This window comes from Accipiter gentilis, chromosome 33, assembly GCF_929443795.1.
Source record: "Accipiter gentilis chromosome 33, bAccGen1.1, whole genome shotgun sequence".
NCBI lineage: Eukaryota > Metazoa > Chordata > Aves > Accipitriformes > Accipitridae > Astur > Astur gentilis.
The window spans coordinates 14,574,393-14,585,178 of NC_064912.1; the positions used below are offsets into that span (position 1 = coordinate 14,574,393).

The window sequence follows — 10,786 nt, forward strand, 5'->3', positions numbered from 1 at the left end:
ATTTCTGTTGGGGGAAGGCACCTTTCCTACTCAAACTGCAGCATTACTGCCAGCCAGCTTATTTTACACCAAGGAGTGTAAAGGAAAGGAAGGAGCTGGCTGGCACAAACTTCATTCAGAAATATGTGGTTTTGGTGGTCTATTTGATTTATGTAGGGATTTAAGCATACTAACTTGGTCATGACCATCTCCATGAGCATCTTTAGAGAGGGGTACTCCTCCCATGCAGCCAGACCTGCAGCAGAGAAGGGCAATCAGGAATACAGGAAAAAAAGTGAAGGTCTTTATATATATATTCTAACACACTCCAAGATGGGGAGACACACAACAAACTCACTTTGGAACGGCTCAACACACTCAGAGCACAGACAACGCCATTCTGGCCACATGCCAGTCCACACCCGTGCACTGCGTATTTTTGCACACACAGGGAATATGCAGTTAGTTAACTGCGATTATCTCACCAACCCAGCACGTGCCTTGAACACAGGCAACCAGACTTAGCAGAAAGCACCTTGGCCAATTTTTTGCAGCAGAATAGTATCCTGAGAAATGTCCACACTCACCAATATTTTCAGGATTGAATGCAGCCACTACAAGCAGGAGAGGCCAGGCTTTCCAGTAGAGAGTAGAAATAGCTAGATTGGGAGGCTGGTACCTGCAAAAGCATCAACAGATATAAGTGGTCAGATTTGGTTACTTAAGCCCATCTGAAGACTGCTTTTCTCCTTAATCATGCACTAGTTAGATTCAGCCACATCAGATCAGTGGTTCATAAAAAAAAAGAATACTCTCTCAGGAGGAACAGCAGAGTTCAGCTGAAAATTTCTAGAGCAGAAAGGTAAGAGTGCTTGCAGAGGACATGACTCAGGTCTTAATTGCTCTAGAGAAATTCCCACCTGAACATGACATTGAAAAGGTTTCCTCATGATTTTGTTATTACAGACTAATAGGGAAAAGCATCTTAAAATCCGTGAGCTAGGATCGTTAGTCACAAGGTGAAAATGAGCTAGATCACAACAAGATTGTCTAGGTGATAAGCCTTACCCTGGGGGTAGCTGGATATTCTCTGGATGGTGATAAGTGCACAGATTTAAGACGGCATCGATCAGCTGGATTCTTTCTACCCTCAGGACCTCGACATCTGGAGGAGGAGAAGAAAAGACTAAGCAAGTTATTGACCTGTCTACCTGGCTGAAAGTCCTTCAAGAAAAGCATCACAGTATAAGAAAAATTTTACTTCAAGCAACTAAGTTATTGTGGGCTTGTTCTCATGATATTACAGGAACAAAAACCCAACAACACTTAAAAAAAGCTACAAGTCAATATATAAGGATATCGAGCTTTTCAGGTGCAATTTGGTTTAAATTCTTAAGGGCAGTTTTTTTCCCAAATGCATCCAATATGATACCTGTATCTTTTCCAGATCTCAGATATACTCCTTCAGGTAAGCAGTGAATCTGCTCAGAAGTTCTGGGGCTTAGAGGAACTAAAAATGCATTTCAACTTTGTTGCAAGTTTCCAGACTCACTCTAACTTAACTCTGAATCTTCCACCATTTGAAATGGCTCAGCATTTAAAGTGCTATACTGAGAGGCTGGGCACATTTTCACAGGATATTCAACAGCAAAGTCTAGCTCATTCCACTTGCACTGATCAGATCTGGATTAGACTTTTCTATTAACCAGTCAGCACTAAGAGCACATAAGATGCTTTAGAATCAAACTCTGACAACCCCCTCAACTTTGACACAAACACATATAGCTCAACTGAATGGACATACTCTCCAAGGATGCAGGAATTTGGACAAATGCTGAATGAATTCATAAAAGGGGTAAGAGTTAAAGCTGCTTTAGTAACTGCTATTCTGTAACAGTGTTTGAAAAAAGGAATTGGGAGGAGCATACAATACGTGGATTAATTACCTTAACTTCCAACCCTTTTGTTTCTGCGTGGCCTAAAAATTTCTATTCATTTTACAGTACGTATAAAGGACTAAATTCAATTTAAAAATGCTGACTCAAAACTTTGGGTGGTTACTCACAGTCCTTCATCCTCAACACAACCAATAATTTCCCAAACACTCCATGACAGAAAATTAGTAACAGGGAGAAACAGTAGAAGAAAATAAGAAGCTTCTCTAGTGACACAGCAACAGCAGTATCTGTCTGGCTTTGAGCCAAATGCTTAGCCATCATGACTAAAACATGCTTTAAGCAGTGCAAAGGCTCTTTGGTACGTGGTAGGAGCCACGCCAGCCCTAGGTGGCAATAAGAGGACACGCAGACAGAAGGAATTGCTTGCTGGCTGGAGCTTTGTGCTGTCTTACCATCTGCTTGCACAGCCGCAGCCCGCTTCACCAAGTGGTCAGCAAGCTCCATGGCATCCGCAGGACCAAGAGGAAGGTCCCGCGACAAACCAATCACAAGGATCCGCATCAGTGTGTCTTCAAGGATGGGCACCTCAGAGCAGAGGCGAAGGAAGAAGCTGTGTGAGACATGAGACATCAATCACGCTTTTTTTGACAGCAACATGAGGGTTCCTGAAACCCTCCACAGACCCTAGAACTTATCTGAGCAGAAGACAAATCACAAATTAGTTTACAACCCTTTGCCTGGTCTCCAGCTCCAAATGCAACTACCTGAAACAAATTGTTTTATGGGAATATTGCTCGCATTGCCTTGTACCTCTATACTTCAGCCTGCTTGAATGTGCTGGTTTTGGCTGGGGTAGAGTTAATTTTCTCCATAGTAGCTGGTATGGGGCTATGTTTTGGATTTGTGCTGGAAACAGTATTGATAATACAGAGATGTTTTCATTATTGCTGAGCAGTGCTCACACAGAGTCAAGGCCTTTTCTGCTTCTCACACCACCCCGCTCACGAGTAGGCTGGGGGTACACAAGAAGTAGGGAGGGGACACAGCTAGGACAGCTGACCCCAAATGACCAAAGGGATATTCCAGACCATATGACATCACACTCAGCATATAAAGCTGGGGGAAGAAAGAGGAAGGGGCAGGGGGGGAACATTCAGAGTTACAGCATTTGTCTTCCCAAGTAACCGTTACACGTGATGGAGCCCTGCTTTCTTGGAGATGGCTGAACCCCTGCCTGCCAATGGGAAGCAGTGAATGAATTCCTTGCTTTGCTTATGTGTGCGGCTTTTGCTTTACCTGTTAAACTGTCTTTATCTCAATCCACAAGTTTTCTCACTTTTACCCTTCTGATTCTCTCCCCCATCCCACTAGGGGGGAGTAAGCGAGCAGCTATGTGGTACTTCGTTGCTGGCTGGGGTTAAACCATGACATTGAGTCTGAGCTGCCTAACGTTACCCCAGTAAACCATACAGTGCAGGGCTGCCGTTCTTATAGTTACAGCATCAAGCTACAGAACAGCTTGGCACAGGGAACAGGAGTGAAGGAGGAAGATGAACAGATGGAGAATGGTGCAACATCCCTCAATTTTAAGGCAATGTAACAGATTAACAAAATCTAAGCACAGTTCCAAGCCTTTCCAACACAGAACTATATAAGGAACACCAGAAAACATCCTATTCCTCTGCCTCCAGCTACAGCAGCTCCACGCCTGTACCCAGCTATGGGTGGGGCACGCACTCACTTGCGGTCACTCTCAGGGGGCCAGTTGTCCCATTTGTAGTAGGTTTCTGGCTGTTCTGTGAAGAGCACCTTGTGGAGGCTGCAGAGATGAAGACAACAGTAAATACCACCCATGTGAAGCTCAAGAACACATTCAATAGTCCAGTCTCCCCAGTCTCCTGCTAATGCTTGCCATCCTACACATGAAGGAGCCTCCTCAGATAAGCTAGTCTAGCAAAAGTAACAACATGAATTGTAACATAGAGGACTATACAGTATGGGCATTGGGCTTTTATACTTTCAGTAATATATCTCGCTTACTATTAATTCTGGCTTGACCTGCCTCAGGAATGCCTTGTACCAGAACCCGGGATACAACCTGTCCTCCAGGGCCAGGCAGAGAAGACAGCAACATCTATGGAGCCTTCAACCATACAGCCTGAAAGAGGACATCAGACAAAAGAACAGCAAGGGCTCCACAGGGTTCATGCCTGGTCAGGTAACTGGAAACTCCCTATTAGGTGGGCCCAAATAATACAAATCAGAAATATTCTCCATTATCATCTATTTCTGGTAAGAGGATGCATCTGCAGGAATTCCTGAGAGGGAGACAGTCCCAGCCTGAACCCTGCTAAAACAGCTTCTGCTCCCTGTCTGATAAGGGGAGAGAAATCTAACCAAACCCTGGCACATGCATGGTTTTTCATGTGTCATACACTGTTGGGAAAGGGACTGGTTATGCACAGCAGATTACCAGGGTGACTCTCTTACCAGTGCACATAGTCCTTTGGAGCCAGCTTGCTGATAGATGGAACAACCGTATGAAGCCACCAGACAGCATCTCTTTGGATAGCAGCAATTTGGTTCTGGAAAGACCGCAGCACTTCCAGGTCTGAAAAACAGTCAGGTTACAAACTACACAAGTATCAAGAGCCCCATCAGGAGCCAAGCAGGAGATAGTGGCTGTTTGAAGAGCAGATAATAACCAGGGCTCTGAAGCATCAACAGTAAACTGGGAAGAGGTATATCAGACAGCCTTGAGCATCCCAGCACTGACAGTACATGTACTTTGCTTTCTGACACATGCTGCAACAAAACCCCGAGATGTAGCACGGACAAATTAGCGCTGTGAGAAGACAACATCTGGGCAGTTGCTTCAGTGCCACCCCAAAGGCCTGTCTTCTCAGCATCAGGTACTTGGTAATCCTTACGGCTGCCCCTCCAGGCTTGAGGCCTCACTATACACAGTTCCCTTTCCCCAGCCTCTCAACCACTTCCATAGATATAAGAATCACCCAGCCATGCAAATGCCACATCTCCCAACTCTGTCAGTCTCACGATGATAGCATGCATCCCCATGCCTTTATTCAGAATGGGGGCTTATACCCCCTCCTAACCCTAGCTGCAATGTTCCCCCAGCCTTAGGGGGAGATATCTACCAAGCTGCCCATCTTCAGAGGGAACCTAGGTTGTTCTGCTTACTCTTTTTCTCTCCTTTGTCCCAAGCAATTCCAGCCTCCTTCACCTGGGCTGTAATGCCAAGCATCATGGAGACAGCCAGCAGATCAGTTATGTGGATGACAAACCGCTCCTTAACAAAAAACAAACAAACAGAGTGAGTTGAATCAGCAATACGCAAAGCTGCCTTCTGGAAAAGTGTTTTGTCATCAAAAAATTACAATCATGGATGTTTGGAAATGGGATAGGGGAGTGCTGCTATGAGACACACAAATACCAACTCACTCAGATAACAAAGAGCAAAAGAAAGAATGGCCAGAAAAACAGATATAGAAGAGCTCAGTACACCACTAGTACATCCAGCAGCACAAGGGTCAAAGAAAGTGGTACCTTGAATTCCATTTCTGCATACTGGGCTTCCTTCCGTTCCTGCATAAGACCGAGACAGAAGGCCTGGAAGTTGATCTCATGTTTTGTCTGTTTGATGATTTCTCGCAGAAGAGCCCGTGAAGCCCGCAGGTAATCATCTTTAGTAGTCAAAAGATCCTGGAACACCATTGCTAGGTACTGAGGCCATATAGAAGGAGAAAACTTTCAGTGCATTGTAATGTATCTGCATCCACAAAATAAAAAGACACAAGGAAACAATGCTGGTGGTATGCCTGTCCTTCAGACCCCCGGGGAGCTATAACGTTTCTCTCATGAAATTTCATTACCACAAGGCTGGTCACCCAGAATGCGGGAGTTAGAAAATGCCCATGCACATTTATTCCTAACAAGTGCAATAACAGAATTTCAAACAGTGTGATACAGATCACACAGTTTTCCAGGAAAAGATTTCATTTGAGCCTCAATTCAACTGAATCTCTCCAGTGGGGTTCAGGGATCACTGTCAGTCATGCAAGACACTACACCTACCTTCGGAGCTTGCTCTGAGCTATGCTGAAGCACAGTATACAGGATCTGCATATTGTTGGGATTTCTTGCATTTGATAGTTCGTTGAAAATCACAAACTTAATTGTGGTGCCCAGGTTATCCCTGTGCGCATTCAGCAGCTCTCTGCAAGGGAAGACCAGAGATATCAGAGCTGAAGTTCCATTGCAGCTAGACCCATTGTTTTGATTTCTCTTTGAAGTATTTAACACACAGAAGTGAAGAGGATGGAGCAGCACATATGTGCAGCAATATCAAGGGATTACTTGAAGTCTTCCAGGCCAATGAAATCCATTTAAATGTTACACAGAACACTCTGTGGTCCAAGCTGGTATTTAAAACCACTATGCAGAGAAACCGAAACCATCAAGGCCCTGGGCACATCATCTAGAATGCTTTCTCTTCCTGTCACAGACCTGGTCACTCACTCACTCACCTGACACACAGCATGTAGTGGTTGAGAAGGACTTTTGGCTTGAGACGAATTTTGATCAGGTTGGAGATAACTTCCATGTCCTCTGAGCTGTGGGTGTTGCAGTTCATACAGACTGACATCAGCAAGTCCTGAGCTGGCTTGGTCAACTGCAGAGGAAGAGCAGAAAGGCTACAGCTACTTGCCATCACAGATCAGAAACACAGCTGGCATATAGCATGGAGCCCTCCTGGCTGGATTCCAGACCAGATCCAGAAAAGTTGTGCTTCAACAGCTTCTATCCTTACCTTTGGATTCTGCAGCCACATCTCCAGCCTCTGCACAGCCATCTGCCGCACCTCTTTGTAGCCACAGGTTGCTGTCAGCAGTCGAAGGAGGTTCCTGGAGACATTGTCCATCGGCTGGCGCCGGTTGAGTTGGTCCCGCAGCATGTCTAGGACATATTCCTCCACACTCTCTGCGAGGTCGTCATACCTGGGCCACACAAACTGCGTTTATTCACTTCCATAGAACCCGGCGTGGTCATGCTTAGTCACGTCCAGAGATCAGCATCCTTTCTTGTTTGTGGTACACATTACAAACAAACAAAATCTACTCTTTTCTCCTGGCATCAGTTTTATCTGATGCTCAACATCCTCTAGCAAGTGCCATGGGACAACTAGTGCAGAGATGAAGCTCCCTGCTGCAGCACTGCAGGAGCGGGTGAGCACAGACAGATCTGCCACACGGCTACGTTGGGAGAGGAAGAGGCACTGTACCTGGGCATGAGCTGGCCCTCCTGCTCCGGGCTCATTTTCTCCTCTGCAATCAGCAGCTCACTCTGGCTGTCTTCCTCCTCCGTCATGGAAGGGTGTGGGCTACTCCCTAAGACAGACCAGCACACAGCATGCTTCATGAGACAATTCCTCTTCCTAGAGATCACTCACTCATGCTCTTACAGGTTCAGCTTTTTTCAAGAATCCCCCTCAGCAACACTGAAGGAGGCCACAACTAGTCGCTTCCTCACACTGTGTCACACTCAGGCACATCTACAAATCTCTTTCACTGCCTGCCCTCAAACATCCCCTAGAAAGGAAAGAGCCCCAGAGAAAGGAAAAGCAATGCCTGGAACTCAAAGGCTGGTCTATGTGACTACATATAGTAACAAACTATTCTCACCAGTCAATAAGCTCACCGGGCTCCATCCTCTCCCCACCCTTCATTCCTGCTTCATCTTCTTACCAGCACTAAGGTCCCCTCCGCTGCGTCCAACTTCTCCATGCAAGAGCATGCTCTTAGGAGGCATCTTTGTGTTAAAAGCTGTTTGGATATTATCCACAAATGTCTTGCAATGAGGGCTGTCCACCCAGATGCGCTCCCCAAGGGAGTCCTCAATGTAAACCTGAAGAAGAGAACACAAGCCATGCTCAAGCCTTTTTTTTTTTTCTGGTTAATTAAGAGTATTTGTGAGCTTCTCCAGTTTTTATTTATTTTCCATATACAGTTGCAAAGTAGGAAACTAGCATAACCATTGCATGGATGAAAAACAGACCGGATGACTGTGGGCAAGTCACATAAGAGCAAAAAACCAAACCATCACATCCCAAGCTCTACTGGGCACTGATCCTCTCAAGCAACAAAGCTGATTAAGCTTTAGCAAAGATTTTACAACAACTTCTACCACCAAAATATAGAAGCTGGTCTTTAAAGCTTAGCCTTTTTAAATTAATGGGCTGCTTTAATCCCTACAGACAAACTAGAAAGTGAGAAGTCTCTGTCACACATATCAATACAGATTGTTGAAGGTGTCTCAGAAAAGGGCAGAGCATAAGGCAAAAAAAGGCAAAGGAGGCCACAGCATTTCAACAGCCAGTAGAGATTTTTTGTTTGTTTGTTTTTAAAAAAAAAGGACTCTCGTTTTCTCCCTTATCAATACAGTATGGGCCCAAGTCTCCAGTTTCTGCCTCCTCCAGCTGCATTCCCCACACTGGGCAACAGGCCACTGGATAGCCCCTTCTCCTCCAGTGGTAATAAATTATCTGCTGCTGTCCTACCCCAACATATGCACATTTCCCAACCCCAGCCAGTTTTAGCCAGCATGCCCACCACCGCCTCAGTCCAGCAGAAGCACCCCTGGTTCAACAACCTTGACAAAGATCTCCGGCCAGTTCTCATCCTCTTCGTAAGCTGCCATAAGAAGGTTGCAGGCCAAGACAGACACGAGGCTATTCCCTTTGGCTTTGAAATTGATGGAGGCATCTCTTCGGAGTAGGCTGCACAGTGCCTGGAATATCATCCACAAGAAATAAAATAATAATTGAGCCATCTAGCAAGAAACCATATAGAAGAGTTTTAGAAAAAGAAATACAAATTGCAGTAGCTTGCCACAGAGGTATGGTATTTGCAAAGACACGCTCTGGCCTGAGAGAAACTGCAACTACATTTGCAAGTTGGCAGCAACAATACTTCAGTAAGCCCAAGAGTCCCAACAAGGCAGATCCCTCACCTCGATAACCCCTTCAGTGGCAAATATGTTTGGTTTGATTTTTGCCAAGTACATGAGGCTCAGGTACAGCGTGGTATCAGGTTTGGCTCTGTTCATTTTCAGCTGCTTCACGGCTCCACACAGCACGCCCTCAATACGGTCGTCATTGCCTTCTGCCTCTGCTGCCTCAATTTCATCCAGCAGCACCGTGGGGACAACTGCAATCATCAACACACGAGGCATCAGCATTTACCCTCACACGAAATAATCTGCCCCAAAACGCTGGCAGTGCCAGTCAGCAGGAAAGCAAAGCATGGACCAGCTCCCCTTTAGCTCCTGCAATGGCTTTTCCCTACCCAATTGCTATTAAAAGTGCTGGTTTACATCTGATAATACCCCTTGCTTATTTTTTGGTTGGTCCGCGCTAATATACTCCTCTGCAAATGCGTCAAACACCAGAAAATGGAGTGACACTTCAAAAAGCAAGCAACGCTCGGATCCAGAGTCTGCTAAAGAAAGTCATGTATAAAATACCACAATGCAGACTCAGAGGTTTCCTCAGGAAGTCTTTTAGATGCTGCTATTAAACAGTTCTCAGGCAGGATGAACACAACCCAACGCCAACAAGACTGGAGACAAAACCGCGACTTCAGCCTTAAGGACAGCACATACACTTTAGTTTGTGGGCTTCAAGAGAGGCTCCTGGGCAGAAGCTCTAGGGAACAGTAAACTGAAGTCTGCATCCTCGCTCGCCTTCTCTTCAGGAGCACAGTGAGGCTTCACCTACCTTCGATCGGGATGACAGACGGCTCCTTGATGGAGGGTGAAATGGCTCGCTTCTCAGCCACGGCCGCCTCTGCCAGGCGCCCCAGGGCGCTGAGGGGAGGCGTGGAGGAGAGCTTGGGGCGCTTGGTCAAGCCGGTCAGCCCCGCCGGACCCGCTAAGGAGGCGGCCGCGTCCCGTTTGCGCTCGGAGGGCAGCCCGGGGGCCGCCGGCTTCAGCAGGGTGACGGCGGTTTTGCCCTCGCCGCTCTGCCCCTTGGAGCCCAGCGCGATGAAGTCTCCCGGCGGCGGATGCGCTGCAAGGGGACAAGGGGCAGACGTGACACCACCGGCCCGCGGCGACCAGAGCCCCCGCGCCCGCCCGGACCCAGATCGCCTCCCCGGGCGAGGCGACGACCAACCCGCCAAGACTCACCGGAGGGCTTGGGCACGGCGCTGGGCCGCCGCACGGCGGCCGCCTTCGGCCGGTTCATGGTGCCGCTGAGCACAGGCCGCCGCCGCCACAGCCACCACCCGGAAGCGGAAATCCCGCCGCCGCGCCCCGCCTCCGAGGTGGAAGCGAAGGGCCCGCGCTCCCGCCCCGCCCCGCCGGACAGCGCCCCCTGGTGGCTGGAGGGCGCGGAAGGCAGTGACACCCCCCCCCGCGGCGGGCTGGAGTTGGGGGGAACTGCACCCCGGGGTGGGATGTGGGGGGAGATGGGGGGGTCTGGGGTCATGGAGAGGGTTGGGGTCGTGGGGGGGGATTTGGGGGGAGGCTGAGGACAGAGAGGGACCGGGACCGGGGCGGGGGGGCTGGAGGGGCTGAGATTGGGGGGCTGTTTTGGGGCTGGAGGAGCTGAGATTGGGGGGCTGTTTTGGGGCTGGAGGGGCTGAGATTGGGGGGCTGTTTTGTAGCACTGGGATCGAGGCGGGGGGGGTGGTCTGGGATCAGAGAGGAGCTTGGGTTGGGGCTGAAACAGAGCAGCTGAGATTGGGGGGGTGAAATCAGGAGGGCCGAGGTCAGGGACTGAAATTAGGGGGCCCCGCAGCAACCAGCCACCCCCTAATCCCACCCCACCCCCCATCAGCCCCCAATCCCCCCCCCATGCCACCAGCCCAGTCCCCACGTCACGCTCCCAG

General features: G+C 48.3%; 1 protein-coding gene across 3 annotated transcripts in view; it reads right to left on the minus strand.

Moving 5' to 3' along the window:
• Nucleotides 1-10,239, minus strand: part of INTS1 (integrator complex subunit 1) — a 29,995-nt gene extending 19,756 nt beyond the window's left edge. For 2 of the 3 annotated variants that reach the window (XM_049791581.1, XM_049791580.1), the window contains exons 1-17: nt 10,083-10,182; nt 9,673-9,963; nt 8,907-9,103; nt 8,547-8,684; nt 7,643-7,802; nt 7,180-7,285; nt 6,709-6,895; nt 6,425-6,570; nt 5,973-6,114; nt 5,445-5,621; nt 5,079-5,187; nt 4,368-4,488; nt 3,619-3,696; nt 2,330-2,487; nt 1,048-1,144; nt 567-658; nt 175-235 (exon numbers count right to left, since the gene is read on the minus strand). In XM_049791581.1, coding sequence (XP_049647538.1) covers nt 175-235; nt 567-658; nt 1,048-1,144; nt 2,330-2,487; nt 3,619-3,696; nt 4,368-4,488; nt 5,079-5,187; nt 5,445-5,621; nt 5,973-6,114; nt 6,425-6,570; nt 6,709-6,895; nt 7,180-7,285; nt 7,643-7,802; nt 8,547-8,684; nt 8,907-9,103; nt 9,673-9,963; nt 10,083-10,140 — 2,318 coding nt within the window. In that variant the 5' untranslated portion in view covers nt 10,141-10,182. Of the gene's footprint in view, nt 1-174; nt 236-566; nt 659-1,047; nt 1,145-2,329; nt 2,488-3,618; nt 3,697-4,367; nt 4,489-5,078; nt 5,188-5,444; nt 5,622-5,972; nt 6,115-6,424; nt 6,571-6,708; nt 6,896-7,179; nt 7,286-7,642; nt 7,803-8,546; nt 8,685-8,906; nt 9,104-9,672; nt 9,964-10,082 lie in introns of all 3 variants that reach the window. The other variant, XR_007504547.1, reaches the window with a different exon arrangement.
• Between the last annotated feature and the right edge of the window lie 547 nt (nt 10,240-10,786).